General features: G+C 46.5%; 1 protein-coding gene across 3 annotated transcripts in view; it reads right to left on the reverse strand.

Annotated features, from left to right (window-relative positions):
- Window positions 1-1014: 1014 nt before the first annotated feature.
- DUSP29 (dual specificity phosphatase 29) overlaps window positions 1015-20289 on the reverse strand; it is a 36090-nt gene continuing 16815 nt past the window's right edge. For all 3 annotated transcript variants that reach the window (XM_086680046.1, XM_086680047.1, XM_025918383.2), the window contains exons 3-4: window positions 9182-9402; window positions 1015-1640 (exon numbers count right to left, since the gene is read on the reverse strand). In XM_086680046.1, coding sequence (XP_086536172.1) covers window positions 1396-1640; window positions 9182-9402 — 466 coding nt within the window. In that variant the 3' untranslated portion in view covers window positions 1015-1395. The remainder of the gene's footprint in view (window positions 1641-9181; window positions 9403-20289) is intronic.

Raw genomic sequence — 20289 nt, forward strand, 5'->3', positions numbered from 1 at the left:
CCCTTTTCATATTTTCTTCCACAGGCATTTATCGCACTCTTTTTGCTTTCTCCGGGCAGTTTTCGTTTCTGGTCCTTGACCTCTGGCATCTCCATCAGCATTTCTCTTTGGGTTCTGTCTAGTTTAGGGTTCCTGGTTCCAGAAGCCATCTCTATCTGCTTGATGTCTCCTGCTGTTTTCTCCTCGAGAATGAAAATCACACAGGCAGGGCACACCTGAGCTCACCTGGCTGCCTTGTTCTCCCATTCCACAGCAAACACATTTGCAAATGCTTTCTGGTATGACTGAAAACAAGCCTGTGTTGCTTTGACTAGAATCAAAATGAAAGGAGTTTCTCCAAGTGCCAGTTCCCTAAAGAATATCCCCCGTCTTTTTTCCAAAATTGTAAAGTTAAACTTGTCCACAATTCGTTGAATTTTTCTGGGTGGTGGCAGCTCTGGCTAGGATTCTGCGAGCCCTGGCTCCCGAGGAAGGTAGAAGAGCACAAGGCAGGGGCCAGTGTACGGGACTCAGGACAGCACCCACCCCTCCCCCCCCCCCAACCTATTCCTAATAAATGAGTTGCTCTCTGCAGGTTGCAGACAGCGGCATCTATGAGTGGTGATCCAAGCCTGGGGATTCCATGGAAAAGAGGATGCAGGAGATGGTAAGGAAATACAGATGCCCCAGAGAAGGGGCCTGCTAATAAGCTATGCAGACTCTTCTGTAACACAGCTCTCCCAGGCACTTTTCTGCAGCTAAAAAATAAATTTATATTTTACAATTATTTTTTAAGAATGTGACTTTTGGGGGCACCTGAATGACTCAGTTGGTTAAGCGTCTGACTCTTGATTTTGGCTCAGGTCATGGTCTCACGGTTCATGGGATTGAGCCCTGTGTCAGGCTCTGTGCTGAAAGCCTGAAGGCTGCTTGGGATTCTCTCTCTCCCTCTCTCTCTCTCTGCCACTCCCCTGCATGTGTGAACTCTCTCTCTCTCTCTCAAAATAAATAAACATAAAAAAAAAAAAGAATGTGACTTTCAGACAAAGCCAAACATTTAATCACAGCACAATGCCTACATATTTTCCAATCCTTTTCTGCTTCCATCTTACCAGAAAATAATAATAATGATGACAATAATAATAATAATAAAATACAGGCACCTTTGTGCAGAACTGTGTGCTCGTCTGTAACCAATTCTGCTGAGAAGGCAGTCTGCCCCATTCCGCTATGAAGCCAAGTCCTCATCCAGGAGGCAGATTTGAATCCCCCCCCCCCCCCCAATCATCAGCATACACCTGAGAAGTTTAAGATTGAAGGAAGTCAAGCTTTGGTTCACTGTCCCAGGTCACAGGGCAGGGCTATTTCAGCCTCCCTCTCTATTCCCGAGTATCTCTGTGGGCCCTGCTAGGGGTGCTATGGCTCCTTCTCACCAGCCTTCTCACTGTTGTCACTGTGCTTGGCCTGTCGCCTCTGCTGCACGAGCTGCTTGTCCAATTCCCGGAGCTGCTTCAGAAAGCCCCGGTTGGGTAGGACACAGCGGTTCTTGGCCACTTGTTGAATGGCGTCCACCAGGGTCATGTTCTTGTGAATCATCAGGTAGGCCAGGACCAGGGTTGCTGAACGGCTGCGGCCCATGACACAGTGAACCAGGATCTTACCTGAAATGCAGTGGGAAGAAGAGGTACCACACTATACTGGTAATCATTGCATTCTTCACCACCATGTGCTCTCGGGGGGGGGGGGGGGGGGGGACACCGATTTCCCTTAAGAATATCCTTGATGAAGCAATACAAATTAATTTTTATCAAATTTCAGCCTTTGGTTACACTTCTGCTTAATATTTTGCGTGATGAAATGGTATGTACACTTAAAGCACTTTGGCTGAGTGCCAAAGTAAGATGGTTATCTCAAGAACAAGCACATAGGAGGTAGAGTTGCAAGCTGAATTAGCCACTGTTTCATGAAACACTGTTTTTACTTAAAAGAGCAAATGACAGAAAAACCATGATAATTCACACTTGGATATTTGGCAGACTTCGTCTCAGAAGTGAACAAAGTAGGGAGCCTGGCTGGCTCAGTTGGAAGAGCATGCAACTCTTGATCTCAGGGTTGTGAGTTTGAGCCCCACGTTGAGTGTACTGATTGCTCAAAAATAAAATCTTAAAAAAAAAAAAAAGTGAACAAAATAGGCCTTTCATGTCAAAGGAAATAACCAATGGTGTTTGTTGCCAGTGATAAAATTCAGGCTTTTGAGGAAAATAGAATCTTGGAAAACTTGTATCTATTACTGTGGGGTTGACAGTTTCCCAATACTTTTAGATTTTTCTGTTAAGATTGGTGGTGATATTAACAAATGTGTTCTTTTGATAACATACAATGAAAAGTGTCAACATTTGGAAGATCTACATAACTTAGTGAACCAATATTTTCCAAATGACCAATGTGGGATATTACAAAGTCATGCGTGAGTAAAAAAAAATCCATCCAAAGTGCAAGACAGACCAATGGATTTTCATATAACAGAGTACGTATGAAGTTTATGTGTATGGTTTCAGATTGCAAGGCATCATAGCTAGCCTTTAAGAAACTATTACTTGTCAAGTTTTGGTGTAGTATTAAAGAAAAATATCCATAATTACCAGAAAAGGCTATTAAAATATCCTTCCCTTCTCCATCTACATGTCTGAATGAAGCTGGATTTTCTTTATATACTTCAACCAAAACAACACTACCATGGCATCAGCTAGGCCCGGCCTCACAGTGTGAAGCAGCTTCTGCACCCTTCAGGTCTGCATTTGGTAGTGCTCTCGAGCTCACACAGTAGTACATCAATGTGCGTTATCTCATTTTATCCTTAACAGAAACTTCAGGGTTTCATTATCATCATTCCTGCCTCACAGATGGGAAACAGGCTCAGAGTGGTGAAATGACATGCCAGAGATCACCCAAAAAGCAGGTGCCATGGCTAGAAATAGTTAAAAGCAACTTGTTACTGAGGCCCTTCTGTGTGCTAGCCGCTGGCCACTGTGTTCAGGGGACAGAGAAAGTAATGAGATTAGGCTCTCCGGCTGTCCCCACCAATGCCATCCCAGTGGCTGCCCTCTCCTGTGTTTGTGGGATAGGGGCAGCTTGAGCTATGTGACTTGTGACCCCAGTGATGTCTCTTCCTGAGTCTCAGGCCTGTGGCTCAGAAGGATGACCAAAAAGACACTTATGAACATCACTGAGCTTATGGAACATCAGGATATGAGAACAGCTTGTTGAAGAATACTTCTGAACAGACATGGCTCCCCCGTGTCCTTCTCACCGCCACCCCCTCACCTGTGCCAGGGGACCATGCCCAGGACCATGCCCAGGCAGAGTGAGAAATCCAAGAGGGCCTGACCATCAGGCACAGGATTCTCTCTCCCCTCTCCCAGCTAGCAAGGCCTGCACATCTTGCCCATCAGGAAGAACTCCATGATGGCCTCTCCATGCACACAGGGCTGGCGCAGAAAGGTGCTTCATAAGGAACTGTTCATTTTGTCACAATTCATTTTCACGAATCTCCACAAGCTTACCAGGTGGCCCTGCAATCCCACCTGCCATGATGCTGAGCTACAAGAGTGTGACCGCACCACATTTCCCTTGGGCACATTTGCTAGAAAGGAAGGCAAGAAGCAGGGCCTGCTTCTTTTTTGCTGGGTCGGGTTTGGGGGAGGCTGGCCCCGGCTCTTGCATGGCATGGTTGTGCTCCTGGACTGGAATGTCTACCTCTGGCATTCTAATCCCCACAGACTGTTCCAGAGGCTGGCTGGCTTCTTGCCAGCTGTGCTGATAACTAAAGCGTTTCTTCCTCCCCTGGCAAAAAGGGTAATTCTTTCTGTCACGACTAAATGCTTGAAACAGACGAAAGCTGTAGTTCATTAAGTCTTTTGGGAGCCTGAAGTCTGTTAAGTGGGAGGAGGGGAGGGGAGAAAAATGGCAAAGGGAGATGGAGGGGGTTGGAAGAGAAAGGGGGAAGGGAGAGAAGGGTGTGCTCAGCTCCAGCAGAAGCTCCTGGAGCTGAATTTTGGTTTTACAAAAGTGGCGTGAATGCCCTCAGCCGTGTGAGCTTGGTAGGTAGGTCTTCCTCCCTTGGTAAAGGGCCTGTCTCAGCACCCTCCAGGCACTGCTCTCTCTTTGCTTTGTGGCTCTGCTAAGCATCACCCTTTGGGGCCCAGCATCGGGTGGTGAGAAAGCTCTCAGAGGGTTCAGGAGACAAGGGCAAGGAGACCTGCACGGGGCCTGCTCCCGGAATGGCCCATACCAGAGAAACTAGGAGGCTCTCTGTTAGACACCAGCCAGAGTTAGGGCCCTAAGTGAAGGCAGCTTTGTCAGGGCACACATTTCCTAAATCAGTGGCTTTCACTTCTTTGTGTGCCCCCTGAAAACACAACACACAGTTCACAGTTTACGTGTACATAGCCCTACCTCGCCCCCAGCTCGTCCAAGTACATTTTTACATAGCTTACCATACTCGATCAGCACGACAGACTGATGATGAAATTATCATCTCCATTTTACAGAAGAGATAATGTGCAAAGAAGTGAGCGGCCCTGTTTGCACAGCTGGGAAGTGACAGAACCATGCATGATTTGAGCCCAGACTCCCTGACACCAGATTCAGAGCTCTATGTGATACCACAAGTGTGTGTGTATCAGACAAAAGTTCCACAAGGTAATATGAACTTTTACTACGTGCAATGCATGCTGCTATATTCAATTATTTTCTAATCAATTCATTCTTTTTAAGGAAATGCTGGCTGCACTCACTAATCTCATTTTATGACACACCAATAGGTCACAATCTATGTTTGAGAAATGGTGATTTCAATTTAATAATTCCCCTTAGCCTTTACCAAAAGGTGAATTCCCACAGTCTTATAAAGAAAACCCATATCCAGAATCTCTGCTGCTCCCCAATTGCGTATTTTCAACTGGTGACCAAAAGATAGGCCTCTGTCACTCAAATCATATATACAGGCCAAGCCTGTTAACCCACCGACCCCACCAACACCCACCCTCAACTCAACCCCAACCCTGCCAGCTGTGCCCTCTCATAAACAGCCTCCTTCCTTGGTTTTGGGGGATACTCTTTGCCTGTCTCTTGCTCACTCACCTCCCTCAGCAGCCTGCAAAGGCAGCATCCATACTTCTCCCAAAACACTTCTGGGGGTGTGGAAGCCATCAGAAGAAGGGTCCACGTTATGTTTTGAACTGCTGGGGGGCAGGCCTGTGTGTGCTGCAGTAGGGCAGGGGATCCTTAAAATACCCTGAATATCTGGTCTGGTTAAAGCTTAGAGGCACCAGAGGACCACGCTCCTGCTCAAAAGCAGACTCGTTTTGTTTATTCATACCTGCCTTAGCCATAATAGATTTTAAGATGCCTTCAGAAGCAGGCTGTGGACTGTTTAAGAAAAAGAAAGAAAGAACAAACAGAGAGTGGTGATACTAAAATCTGATCTTTAGAGCCTTACAGTATCTGCCCCGGGATTTCTTAGAAGATTTCATTAAATTAAGCCCACACTACTTCACCTCTGAGGATGCCATGGCAGGAGGAGTGTAGGCAGTCCAAATGGGGTTCCCATGGCAGTATTTTGTCAGTACTTCTTTCTCTGCTGAAGAATGGCAAGTTCAGTTGTTTCAGATGTCATAACCAGCAGGAGTGCCTCACCTTTCATGATTTTTGGTGACCTCTTATACAGTTAGGTCACCGAGTGCTCAAAATAAGAGCAAAGGACTCTCCTGAGAGGTCCAAATGACAGAAGGAATTCCCGCTGGCCTCTGATCAGCTCTATGACCCTGGGCACATCACTTGGCTTCTCCAGGCCTCTGTTTCCCCAGCTCTTGGGGCAAAACACTGGACTAGATTATTTCTGAGATTTTCCAAGAGTGACTGCGGTTGCCTGGGGAGTTCTTTCGGAAGAGATGCGTCAGGGTAGGATAGGGGTGGGAGTGGGCCCCATGGGGCTCACTACAAGCCCTGGGCACAGCTCTATAGCACCACGAGAAAGGTTTTTTCAACAAGAATAAACAAGACTGGATGTGAGGGGCAGCAGTGAGAAACAGTGTACGCTTGGCTGAAACTAGCCAAGGAAGAACAGGAAAGACAAGAGAGGGGAGAGAGAGAGAGATGCCTTGCCTTTGGGCCAGACTGTCCATCAACACGTCTTACATCAAGAGTATAATAAGAAACATACGAGTGATCCTGGCTCTAAAATGCTACAGTAGTGTCCCCTAGATCTCCAGTGAACGACTAGCCACACCACATGGCATGAAGGCTGAGCACATGCCATCCCCACTGGATGGAGTCTATGACAATGTCATTGCTGGGCTGAGTATTTTTATTTTGTTACTCTGACTACTTAGCACAGGTTACAAACTGACAGTCACTGGATATCTTTTGTTTGGCCTTTGCAGTATTGTAAGAAGTTTTCAATTTGTTGCCAACACTTAAAAATTGGGCAATTTCACGTTAAAATCCAGATTGGAAACTTTTCCTGAAAAATCAGATCTACCACATTTGCACTGATTCTCACAAGATGCTGGCTGAGACTGAATAGCAGCTGCCCCCTTTGGAAAATGTATGGGGCTCTCCACTTAGCTATAAGCACCCTCTACCCACACTCCTCTGCTTTCCACACAGCTAGCTTCATTTTTTTTTTTTTTTTTTTTACATTCCCTGCCAGGTTCTGCAGAGTTCACATTTGATTTGAGGCTCAGACTTGAGGATATTCAATTGTGAAGGGCACTGAGAAGGGACCCCAGCCTCCCTCCTGGCAATGAGGTCATGTCCTGCTCGCTTCACCAGCCAACTATTCTAGTCCCACGCTCCTCCCCACTGATTCTAATCCCTGCATGTTCTCTGATCTGGGCATATACTTTTCTCTCTTGACCCTTTCTTTGCTAGGTGCTTTTGACCATGTGGTCCATTAGGGCCCACACGGGCCTGACATCGCCACATCAATGCTCTGTGATCTGCCCAGGCCTAAGTATGACTTGAGAGCCCCATTCTTTCCTAATTTAGCAGGGGTGGGGGTGGGGGGTGAAAGATTCTAAAATGTTGTGCCAGGAACTGAAAACAAGCTGTCATACGAGTCTATTGTACTAGTTCAAAGTTGGAATGTCTTTTTTCCTTTTGGGATTGGAAACTTTATTATTATGATGCACACATGCTAGTGTGGTTATGTGCTTCATGCTGCACAACCTCTCTTTATCAAACACATCTGAGAACCTGCTGTGCACCAGGTTCTCTGCTAAGTGCTCTATGTGGGTTACTCCTGATCCTCATTATAACCTTTCAGGGTAAATATTTTCATCACCAGATTGAGAAACCAAGGCTTAGAGAAATCACATTGTTAGTAAGTTGTGAATTTGATCCCCGCCCTGTCTTCTCTAAAGCCTGCCAGACCCCTTCCATTAAGAGAAAGTTTGAAGATACAGTAATGGCAAAAGAGTACATTAAACAGAAACTGAAGGATTGGGTTGTTGTAGCTTTTTGTTTTTTCTTGTCAAATATGTTTTCAGTTAACTTCAAATAATCTGAGGCAAATTTTACCTCATGTTGATGAGTCAGAGTCCAGTTGCTTTTTGATACTGCTTGGAAACCCAGAATGTGCATAATACAAAAGATGGTCCATAAATAGACTCATAAAAGCACGACTTTGAAATGAAGCATCCCTTAATATAAGCACTTAGGCTCTGTAGGTTTTTCTTCTTTTCATTGTGACATTGCTTTCTGAACCAAAATAATGGCAAATCCTTGGTGCCTATGGCTACCTGTGGGGCCAGGACCACTTTGGGATGGCCATCAAGGTCTGGGACTTGGCCTGCGCCCAACCTGCAGATTGCAAATTCCTGAAGCAGGCCAGCTGGTCAGGCAGTGAGCCTCATAATCCCAGACTCTTGTGGCAAGAAAGGGTTTCAGTAGCTGGATATCCTGAATTATGTGATGGTCCTATAAAGGAGTATGACGCGTGTGTCTGAAATCAGAGCACAGAGGAGGGAGCTGAAGTCCCTCTGGCCTCTATAAAATGCCCTGAGTTACACCCTGCAGCAATAACCGCACATTGTTTTACCCCCAATGCATACCTAAGCCATGCCTTTCTCTCTAAAATAGCCTTGTAGACTTAACCTGGATTAGACCAGCTAAAACTGTATTTTGAGTGCAAGGACTAGCACTGTGATTTTAAAAAATGGATAATTGGGGCACCTGAGTGGCTCAGTCAGTTGACAACCGAGTTTTGGTTTCGGCTCAGGTCATGATCTCCCAGTTCATGGAATCTGAGCTGAAATCAAGAGTCGGACACCTAACGGACTGAGCCACCCAGGCACCTCCACATGGTTTGTGGGATTGAGCCCCTGCACTGGAGTCTATGCTGACAGCTTAGAGACTCCTCGGGATTCTCTCTCCCCCTCACTCTTTGTCCTTTCCCTGCTCTCTCTCTCTCTCTCTCTCTCTCTCTCTCAAAATAAATAAATAAACTTAAAAATTTTTTAAAAAAAGAATAGATAATTAACCTTGGGAAACTTGGACACCATGAGTGCAAAACTCAGATTCTCAAATATATTTTGCCATATATAAAGGCTAGATTGTCAGCTTTCTATAGGAGGCCTAACTAGACGGAGTATGTGGGAAGGAGGGGATTGGGGGAGGCTGCCAGCTTGGTTGGTTGGCAGGAAAATCTGAAGTCTCTCCATAGATTTCCAGTCAAGGCAGCTTCCTGAAGGTTTTCTGGCATTGAAGCCCCTAGCTATTAGTCAGGTTTGGGTGGAGGCACAATTAGTGTCTGGGCTGTAGTCCCAGGTTTGAGGGCATCCAGACGTCCCTGCTGCTCCAAGGATTGCTGATGAGCCTTAGGGGATTGGGATTCAGGCCAAAGGCCTTTCCTCTGAACCCTCCCGATCCCGATTCCCCACAGAGGCGATCAAGGCCCGAACCCCACCAGCCGCATGCTCAGTGTGGTTCTTGTGTTCCTGGGCCTCGGACATTCCCAGCTTAATCACACACAACCCCCGCAGAACCGGCTTCAACAGTGCGCAGATCCCGCCTCCAGCCAAGGTGAGGGGCGGGGCTTCGGTTTGGGGCGGGGCTTCGTGGGGCGGGGCTTCGTGGGGGTGGGGCGGGGCCTCGGGCGGGTTTGTTGGGGTTGGACCACCAAGGGTCACAGGTCTCTTACTGTGGTCGTGGCTGAGCGCTGCGTCGATGAAAGCGGCCGCCGGGTAGAAGAAGACGCTGAGGTCGAAGGTGGGCAGGTCGTCCGCCTCAACACCGTGGTATTCGATGGCCATGTCGCTGTAGTAGTCGGGCCCAGTGTCCACGTTCCAGCGGCCGTGGGCTGCATTCAGCACGTGCGTGAAGCCCGCCTTCTGCAGCCCGTAGCGGTCCAGTGCCGTAGCTCTGGGCACGAGGGGAGAGGCTGGTTGGCTAAGTGGTGTCGTAGCCTGGATCTAGGGTGAAACTCGGGGCCCGCCAATGGGTTTATGCCATCAGTTCCAAAATAAAACCTAGTCACTGCAGTGAAGGGCTTCCCTGGTCCAAAACCCTGATTACTGACCCCTTCACCGCTTGTTTCTGGATAGGCTGGTTCGAGAAGGGAGAGAGTGGAGGGTGGGGTAGGTGAGCTAATCGATTGTCCATTCATTCTTTCATCATTCACCATAAACAGAAGAGCTTAGTGCTAGACACTATGGTGGTTGCAGGAGTGCACTTGTTACCTGCCAACTCCCCTAGAAGACCGCCAGAATAATCTGTTCATCCAGCAAAGCTGAATGTAAGGGAAGGGGTCACCTTCACAGAGCCTCAGGAAACCCTTTAAAGCAGGTCGCTCCTCTGAACCTTCCAGACGTTTATAGGGTTTGGTGGGCTGGGGCTGGAATGACTGATTTAAGATGGTGTTACAGTGCAAAGATTTTGAGATTGGGCAAAATTCTTGACATTGATGTTCACAGGTTGGTGAACATGGTGCAGAACCCTTGCTTTGATAAGTGAATCATTGCCTAGTTTGGCAAAGCGTTTTTCTAAGGAGAGGTATTTGAGCTGTCTATTGTTTGAGTTGATTTCAGGAGCCAACAGTGAAGTTATTTTCTGATTTATAGCCTTATCTTTCTAGACAGGAATTTCCAGGAAGAAAGAATAAAGCCATGTTGAAGTAGGTGGCCTTGGAATATGCGGCAGAGGTAGGTTGTCAGAGGAACCAGGAGTTATTTCTGTCTAGAAGGGCCAAGGGAGGCTTTATGGGAGAGGGCTGTTTGAGTTTGTCTTACTACAAATGTTAACACGGTGATGGAGGGGAAGAGGGAAGCAAGGGCAGGGAATTAGCACTACTTACAGTGTGGAGGCTGGAGATAATGAAGCCCTTTTAGGAAATGCTTATTATTTCCTGCAGTCAGTCATTTATCACAAATAATGATTTAAAATCTATTGTGTGCCTGTCACTGTCCTGGGTGCCGATGGTGCAACAGTGAACAGGTTAGTCAAGGTCTCTCGGGACCTCACTCTCAGACACTGCACTCCCTTCTACCTCAAACCCACTATGACCGAAGGATGAAATAGGAAAGAAGTGGGGCAACTGGGTGGCTCAGTCTGTTGAGCGTCCGACTTCGGCTCAGGTCATGATCTCACGATTTGTGGGTTCAAGCCCTGCATCAGGGTCTGTGCTGCCAGCTCAGAGTCTGGAGCCTGCTTCAGATTCTGTGTCTCCCTCTCTGCCCCTCCCCTGCTCATGCCCTGTCTCTCTCTGTCTCTCAAAAATAAATAAATGTTAAAAAAAAATTTTTTTTAAGTTCAGATGGCAGTAAAAGCTGTGCTGATGACTGTGGTCCTGCTTTATGTAAGGTGGTCAGGCAAGGCCTTGCCAGGAGGTAGTATTTGAGCTAAGACTGAGGGATGAGAAGGAGTTAGGCAGGGGTAGAGTTGGAGGAAAAGTGTTTCATCCAGGCCTAGGGAACAGCAAGTGCCAAGAACAGAATGGAAACAAGCATGGCTGTAGTAGCAAGGGGGATAGTGGTACAAGAGGAAGTTGGAGAGATAGGCAGGGGCTGGGTCATGGTAGACCTTGTAGGCCAAGGAAAGAGTTTGCATTTTACTCTAAGTGTGGTGGAACATCACATGCTACAGAGGGTTTAAGGAAGAGGTGAACATCATTTACTTTTTTAAAGACCAGTCTGGAGATGTGTGGAGATGGATTGGACAGGGGGAAAAATGGAAGCAGGGAGCTCTGTTGGAGACTGTTGCAGTTGTACAGCCAGGAGAGGAAGGTGGTTGGACCAGGGTGGGATCACAGCAGGGCTTGCTGAGGGACTGGGAGAGGGGCAGGGAGGAGGAGGCTGGTATGGCCAGAGCATAGGATGTGAGAGGAGAGGAGAGAAAAGTCTGGAAGAGTGTGAGGTTGGAACACGGAAGTGCTTGGATCTGTATTTGGGGCCGGGGGGGGGGGGGGGGGGGGTAGGGGCGGGGGTCAAGGAGAGTGGTTGAGGAGGGGTGATCCCAACTAGATTTTAACAGCACAAAGAGCAGTCTACAGCTCAGGAAAGATGACAAGGGCCTGGAACCATAGTAATAAGAGGCCAGAAGTGACATTTTGCTCCAGCTGAGGACTCATCTCAAGGTCACTGGTAAAAGGTAGACAGAAGGGACCATATTGGTTACCAACAGTGATCAATACCCTGGGCCAAGAGGAGCCTTGCAGCAGGAAACATGCCACGGCCCCTTGGCCAAGGGCCCCCCATCTGTTGCTGGTTTCCTGGAGCTTTTTCTTGGTCGTGAGAGGAACCATGATGGAGTCCAGTGTTTGGGAAAGAGAGATCCAAACACAGGCATTGAGCTTTTAGAAACATTTGCAAACAGCCCATTGGAATTGAGCTGTGGAATGGTGGAGAGTTCCACCAACCCCCTCAGCTAGACTTTGGTGCTGCCATCCTGACTATGGACTACATTCTGCTTTCAGTTTTTCCTCAGAAAGACCTGTTTTTCATTTTTCTTCTTGTCCCAAAGTATGTATACAACAAACGTTATGCTTTTGGGACATAGATCTGCGCTCAATTAATGCCTCCACTAATGCAGTCCATCTTGCTGAGTAGCAATCCACCTCACTTTGAGGCTGAGCTCAGTGGAAAAATTAAAATGAACTGTCCTTGACAGGAAGTTCCTACCCACCATAAAGACTGTTATCTCTGGGTTCAGCAGCTCGGTTTCAACATAATCAAATAGTAGTTTGAATAAATAGCAATTTGCACTTTGTTGCTTTTGGGGTCAAGGATCAGGGTAAATATGTGACAAGACTCGTTGCATGACACCTCCACAGTCAGACCACAGAGCTGGTTTTAGCTGTCTGAGGGAGAGAAAAGGGCTCCTGGAGAGGATCAGACCTGGTGGGTGTCTGAGGCCCACTGCAGGTTTTGGGGCATCCTATGGCTACCTGAGCCAGGAAGGGAGGCAGTGTCCTTACGCACCACTCTGGGATTTCCCCCAGTTTCCTCATTCAGAGTCCTCCTCTCCTTTCCTCCTTATTTACTCAGAGTCCAGTTGAGAGCTCAGAAGAGTATCCATGACAAAATGAGGATCTGCAAAGAGCAAGTAGTCTTGGTATATAGTGGCTGTGATGGAGGCAGATCCCCAATTGGTCCAAATGCCTGGCTCAGCAATTATTGGGAGTAGGATGGGTCAGAGGGTTCTCCCTAGCACTGTATTGTTGTTTTCTTAAATTTTAGGGCCATCTGCTTACGTATGTTATGTGGGGAAGAGACTAAGAAATATGCTTCTGCTTTGGAGAAAAGCTCAGGAGAAAAACTGACTTACCAACTTACCTCTAGAATCTAGATGATGCAGGAGCCTTAGTTTCTGGTTTAGTTAAAAATCCTTATGTAAGCAATTTGTTTATTTAAGAAATTATGTCATAAAAATGTGTCATCTGATTACAAAAATAACACTTGCTCAGTGCAGATTATGAAAAACAGGGGTGCCTGGGTGGCTCAGTCAGTTAAGCATCCAACTTTGGCTCAGGTTATGATCTCACAGTTTGTGGGTTCGAGCCCTGTGTCGGGCTCTGCTCTGATAGCGTGGAGCCTGGAGCCTGGAGCCTGCTTCCTATTCTGTGTCCCTCTCTTTCTCTCTCTCTCTGCCCCTCCCTGCTCATGGTCTCTCTCTCTTTCTCTCTCAAAAATAAGTAAACATTAAAAATTTTTTTTAAAAATATGAAAAACATATTCCTTCCCACATGCAAAAAAATCACCTGTATTTCTACCACCTAGAGATAAAGTCTCTTTGCTTTTTGATATAAGATTCCTCAGTTGCTTTTCTATGCATAGATTTAGATATTTTATACAGAGATTTGTTTGGGGGGTACAATACTACATGTAAGTTTCAAAACCTTTGACATGGTGATAAATTGTAAACATCTGCCTCTGTCGACATACAGCCTTCAATAGCTGCCTGCTGTTCCATTCTGTAGGGAAATCTCAATTTTACCTCACCAAGCCCCTACTTCTGGATATTTGTCTCCTCTCTCCCCCTCTTGCTCTTGCTCTCTCTCTATCTTTATCTCTTTCATGAAGAGGGAGTGGCAGGTATTATAAGAACACTATAAATGAACAACTTTGCTTTATTTCTTTGGGCACATCTCTGATTATGTCCTTAGAAGAAATTTTAAGTAGAATTTTGGGGTCAATGGGTATGAGCATTTTTAACACATGTGCTGTGTTGCTAAATTATCCTCCTTAAAGCTTGCTCATTTTGCATTCTTTGCTAATTTCACTGGCAAAAAAAAAAAAAAGGAAGGAGAAGAAGAGGAAAAGATATCTCATTTTCATTCATTGTAGCAATAAGGCTGGACATTTTATCACACATTTGTTGGACTCATGCAGTTTACTTTTGAAGAACATTGCCATATCTCTGTTTCTGACCCAATTCCCTTTATCTCCTCTCACTGTGAACCTCTGGCCTGGCCCTGGATTCTTACTGCAGATTGGAGGGCCAGAGAAGTGACTCCCCTCTTGCATGGCCCAGTTTCCTCAGTCGGAGTCCTCCCCTCCTTCCTCCTTATCTGGCCTGACCCAGCCTCCTTTCAGCTCCTCTGAAGTTCCTTCAGGAAGCTTGTTTCAACCCACTACCCTTGAGGAATGGCGAATAAGAGCACTCTTGGTGAAGCAGTCTCCTTGGGCAGCACTCTTGACATTCCACTTTTCCAGGTCTCTTGCTGCCCTGCTGATCCCCAGCCGAAATACCTCAGCATCCACCCCAAAGCCTGTTCCGCCCCACTCCCCGGGTGTATGCTCTGGCGCAGAGGGGAGGAGGGACATGCATGTATACATCTATTCAAGCCCTCCCTCAGCTCCCTTGTGGTGGGAAACCAACTGCTCCCACATTGTCAGGATTCTACATTGGGCACTGAAGAAAGTCCACCAGTGACTGGGCGTTCTCCATACCCTTGTGTCTGTGAGGACCCACCTATTTCCTGCACCTGACTGTGGACTCTTGTTTGCCAATAGCCTGTATCCTGTACTCTGGCACCCTGTTCATTCTGGTGCATATGACACTTTGGTGTTCGCGTGTTATTTCACGGGCATGACCCTGATGGAGACCTTCTCCTTTGGAGTCTCGACCACACCTACTGCTTACAGGTGGATTTTAAAAGCAGGCATATTTCTAGCTTTTGATCTCCATCAATTCTCCATCAATTTCATCAATGAAAGTGAAATTCCCTGGCTTTCTAGTCTCTTGGGTGTTCTTGTTACTTGCTGACGATGAAACTGTTTGGTTTTGAGGCCCTTCAGAACACACAGGGCTGGCAGGTGCAGTTTATACACTTACACTGCTGCACGAGCTAAAACAACTGAACCTCTGGGACCTTCAGCTTTCTTTCTTTGTCAAACTGAACCAATTACACTGGCAGTACTTTTCCTTACAGGATTCTTGTAAATTGAATGATGCCATACTCGAGTTTCTTTGAAAGGTTAAAAGATAAATTTAAGAGAAGAAAGCAGTAGAAAGATGTACAGCAAAATGTTATCAGTGGCTATCTCTGGGTAAAGGGATTATAGAGAATTTTAATTTTCTTCTTTTTGTCTGTGTTTTGTAAATATCCGTGATGAGTAGGTCATATATTCACTTAACATGCAAGTGTTTACCATGATTTTTATTGATGTTTTCTTAGTTCTTGGGAGACACTGGCTATTCAAAGATATAAGGTGACGTGACCCCAGCATTTTTAATTCTTGTTAGATATCCCTTCATCATCTGCCCCAAGAAGGGAGGCTAAGAGGGGAAAGAGAATACTCGGAGGCTTGGATTTGAGAAGTGATATTGTATTAATAATTACACTAGGCATTTTGCTAACCATGAAAGGAAGTGGTTGATGTTGCTTGAGGCCTTCACTGAGAAGCCCACTGGAAAAGCCCAGCCAGGTCTCCCCATTCACTTTGCCCATGACTGGTGCCCAGTTGTATCTAAGTCACCTTTGGTACTTGGAGGTTCAGAATCCAGGCTTTCCAACTCTTTCCACTAGCATTCAGCACGTTAAATTGGCAACCGTGGCTGTGTTTTCACTGCATCCTAAACCACGGTCACCCTGGAGAGGCAGGTCAAGTTTGAGTTCTGCTTGGTGCCTGAAGGCTGAGTTAATTCCTTCTTTTTGTGGGGAAGGGTTGCAGCTGTCCAGGTGTCCGGGAAGCCCTCTCATAGGCTGAGGGCCAGCTAAGCTGACTGACTTGCTTTCTCCTCACTTTCCAGCCTCCTCAACTACAGGCCAGGCCTGGAGATGCCTCTGCTTTCAAGGCTGTTGGTCTGGTTGGGAGGAGAAAGGCAGAAAGGGCAAGATAGCAAGACCACTTGAAAGTGAGCTCAGGCTGAGTAGGGCTGACCACAGGGAGGAATCAGGCTTTAAGGGGAAGGGAAGCTGTCTGTTGATGACCTCGAAAGCCAGACCTTGGAGGCAACTATAGTTTTAATAAAAATGGAGAGCTGCTCAGCACCCCCGCCATTCAAGCGGCAGAGCAAGTTAGCGCCGTGGCATTGGCTCACAGGATGCTGACATCAGGAGGGAGAAGAGAGATTTCTCAATTTTCCTGTTCCAGCCAAGCCTATGGGAGGCTGTCCTGCCTGGGAATTTGCAATCACTTTGACAGTAACCAGGATATTTCCCCTCCTGCTGACTACAAGGGAAAAAAAGAAAAATGAAAAAAGATTTCTCTAAGCAAATGAAAAATGTGAATGAGATTAAAGAGAGAATATTTAAATTACAGAAACTCAGTGCTTTCAAGCATACTCAAGCACTTTTGAAGCACCCATTTAAGGACTGCTGATTGATAAGAGGCGATGAATTATTCTTATCTCATCATTGACGCAAGTCCCTGGCTCTCTGGAGGGCAACACTTGGTTAACCTAATTTGAATCTAATTTGAATGACTTAAAAGTAATAAAACAAGTATGTGCTTGAACCTAATGAAGCCTAATTTATTTAATAGCACATTTCTTAAGGAATTTTATTTTAGAGCTGGAAGAGACCTTTGAAATCATCCTTGTATTTTACAAATAAAGAAACTGAGTCCCAGAACAGTAAAATGTTTTGCCAAAGGCCACACATAATGACCACCAGCACGGGGGCTTGAACTCTGTGCCCTGAATCCCATTTGAGGCCTTTTGCCCTACTCCATCCATGCTGACCCTACAATTCCCACTTGTAGCAGATTCAGACCCCCTACCGAGCTGTGGGAAATGGGTGGGAAGAGGATGGCTGTGCCTGGAGCCAGGATGACATTCTGGTGAAAATCTCTGATCATCGGCCCGTTTTCTTGTCCCAGTGCCTCCACTGATCCAGCACACTCAACACCACCCAGATCCTCACAGGGCTGCAGTGGTGGTGTCAACTCTGCCCTCCCCAGGCTGGTAAGCAATAGGGACTTGGAGTCATCAGGCACTCCACGTGGTGAATCCTCTCGGGATAATCTTGGATTGAGGAAATGCTGTAGAAGTTCTGAAATCCACAGGCCCATTGGGTTTTGGTGTGGCACTGCCTCCTTAGGCCTCAGGCCACCTGGGTTCCTGGAATGCCAGGACAGTATCTGTGGGGGCAATTGAGGCACGAGCCTGAAAAAGCCCATTAGGAGGTAACTTCCTTGCAGCCTGAACTTGAGTTCATGATAGCATCTCATGGGAGAAATTTGACCAGGAGTGTTTCCCGTCTCAATGCTGCCCTTAACACAGAAGGACCTTAATGGCAAAGCACAATGACAGTTCTTTATCTTTTTTTTTTTTTTCCAACGTTTATTTATTTTTGGGACAGAGAGAGAGCATGAACGGGCGAGGGGCAGAGAGAGAGGGAGACACAGAATCGGAAACAGGCTCCAGGCTCTGAGCCATCAGCCCAGAGCCCGACGCGGGGCTCGAACTTACGGACCGCGAGATCGTGACCTGGCTGAAGTCGGACGCTTAACCAACTGCGCCACCCAGGCGCCCCACAGTTCTTTATCTTTTACACTGTGAGCTGAGTTTCCAGAACCTGCCTGATCTGTAATAGTTCACACTTATTGGGTGTGCCACACACGGTGCTAAGTGGCATATGTATTAACTCATTGAATCCACATCTTATAGGTAAAGAAATTGAATCTCAGAAAGCATGAGGGACTTGCCCAAGGGCACATGGGGACCAGTGTTTGACTAGGCACTGTGGCTTCGGAGCAGATGCTCAGCCCTTCTGCCTCTCTCCATGAAGAAGCCCTTGAGGGGAGAGGAGGGAGAAAAAGTGACCTGCTTCTTTGGGCTAAGTCTGGTCCCCAGAGGGTCCCAGGCATCACCAGCTACCCCAGAACATCCATCCTCACTCCTGGATCCTAACCACCCTCACTTACAGAGCCTTGATACTTACGTTTCAAAAATTGTAGGTGCTTTTAAGGAAAGGAAGAAAAAATCAAGCTAAATGCAACTTTCAAATTAAAACTGAGACTTTGTGCATGAGGAGCCAGCCGTGAGCTTTTTGCTGCTTTGGGCAACACCTACAGAGAGACCAAGAAACAAAGGCAACCTTGCCTGCTCTCAGCAGGGTTTTAACCTCCATGTGGCCACATTGGCAGTGGAATTAATTGCTCTCTCAATAAGCATTTGTGAGTCTCATTAGCCTTGTAAGCTGGTGTCTAGGAGGGACCCTGAGCAGAGATGAGGACAAGCACCATGAAGCATCATGCCATGCTGACTTGTGCCCCCCGCCCCCACTGTGCACGCAGGTCACACACACTGACCGTGGAGCCTGCCTAGACTGTATATGTGTGTGTTTGTTTTGGGGCTCTACCAGGCAGAGCTAGAATGAATCGAAAGGGCGGTAACATTTTCTTGGTTGAAGGAACAAGGTTGCGGTCAGATGTCAAGGAGGCAAGCATATCTTACTGCATCACACCCTGTTGTCTGGCACTCTGTTAACTAGAACTTGACTGTTCTGCTCAGACACTCAGTGGCTTCCTGAAGAGAGTCGCTCAGTGGGCATTCAGTCTTCCACAAGCTGGCCCTGACCTACCTTCCCGTGTTTCTTTCTCACTAGGTAACAATAATGATAACATTTGTATTTGTCTTACAAAACGTTCTCATATTCCATATTTCTTTGAATCTTCGTACTGATCATTTTTGGAGATGAGGGCATAGGCCCAGAAAGGTAAAAGGACCTGCCCAAAGCCACTACACCTGCAGTAGATTGTGGCTGTGGTCGATTATGCATTACCACTTGGAATATTTGACAGGTTACACTTTCCTGTCCTATTAACATGAGGGTTTGGCTTGAACTTGCTTTAGCCACTAAAACGTGGGCAGAAGTGGCATGTGTCACTTCTGAGTCAGCTCGTGACTTTCCATGGCCCTTCTCTCCAAGAAACTGGCAATATCCCAGATAGGGGCTGCTCTGTCAGCCTGGGTCCTGAGGCCTAGAGTGACGTGGATGTGGAGCAGTAAGAATTGGCCCCCCATGGACGTGGCATGTGCATGAGAAATAACCCTCTGCTGTGGTAAGCCACCAAGACATTGGGGTCATCTGTTACTGCAGCACAGCTAAGTCTGAGCTGACCACATGGCGGTCAAACATAGTTCAGTTCTAGACACCCTGAAAGCGTACATCTACCACATCTATCCCTGGTATTCTAGACACACCATCCTGCTTATTCTCACCTCCGTGCATTTCTTCATCTTGCTCCCTCTGCCCAGAACTCTGTTGAAATCCTACCCATCTTCCAGAGTCATGCTTGGAATTCAACTCTTCTGTGACACTCTCAGAATCATAATAGTACCAAACACTTAGTGGCATTTACTTACTATGTGCCAAACACTTTGTTTTAATTCATTTCATATTCACCCCACGGAATGAGCCCTATCTCTGTTGCCACATAAAGTGAAGAGAGGTAAAATAAGTTGTCCAAGATCACATAAGTGGTGGCTGGCAGAGCCAAGACTCGAACCCCACACTCCTTCTATTCCACTACCCCTTCTCCTTCTGTTCCCTGTTACATTTCTACACATCTCTTCTCCGTAGCTATAAAACAGCTTCTTTATCTGATTGACCACATTTCTTTTCTTTTTTTTTTAATGTTTTATTTATATTTGAGAGAGAGAGAGAGAGAGAGAGAGAGAGAGTTCGAGCAGGGGAGGGGCAGAGAGGGAGGGAGACAGAATTCGAAGCAGGCTCCAGGCTCCCGAGCTGTCAGCACAGAGCCTGACGTGGGACTTGAACCCGTGAACTGTGAGATCATGACCTGAGCCAGTCAGACGCTTAACTGACTGAGCCACCCAGGCACCCCTTTTCTTTTCTTTTTTTAAAGGTTTTAAGTAATCTATCACTTCTCGGCCTTTTGGCAAAGATCAAGTGACGATTTTAAATAATCTCTACACCCACATGTGGGGCTTGAACTCAGAACCCCGAGATCAAGAGTCACATGTCCCACCATCTGAGCAAGCCAGGTGCCCCTTGACCACATTTTCTTGATCTGAGTTTAGGTATAAGTTATACCACTTACTGGTGGTATGACCCTGGGCTGGTCACTTAATTTCTCTGAGCCTCAGTGTCCTCTTTGTATTCCCCACAGCTCCTAGCAAGGTTCCCAGTAAATACTAACCGAGCAAATGGATAAACTTTCTGAGCCCTGGTTTGCCCATTTGTAAAATAAGAGTAATAATGGTACTTCCTTGGTTGTTGAGTTTAAATGATGCCTAGCAACAGGGCACAACACACAGTAAGATATATACAACACAACAAGCTATTGTTATTAATTATTATAAGCTGTAGGAAATGTAAATATAGTGTATAAAATACAGAGA

Source organism: Puma concolor, chromosome D2 (genome assembly GCF_028749965.1).
Source record: "Puma concolor isolate L17-30 chromosome D2, mPumCon1.1.hap2, whole genome shotgun sequence".
Lineage (NCBI taxonomy): Eukaryota > Metazoa > Chordata > Mammalia > Carnivora > Felidae > Puma > Puma concolor.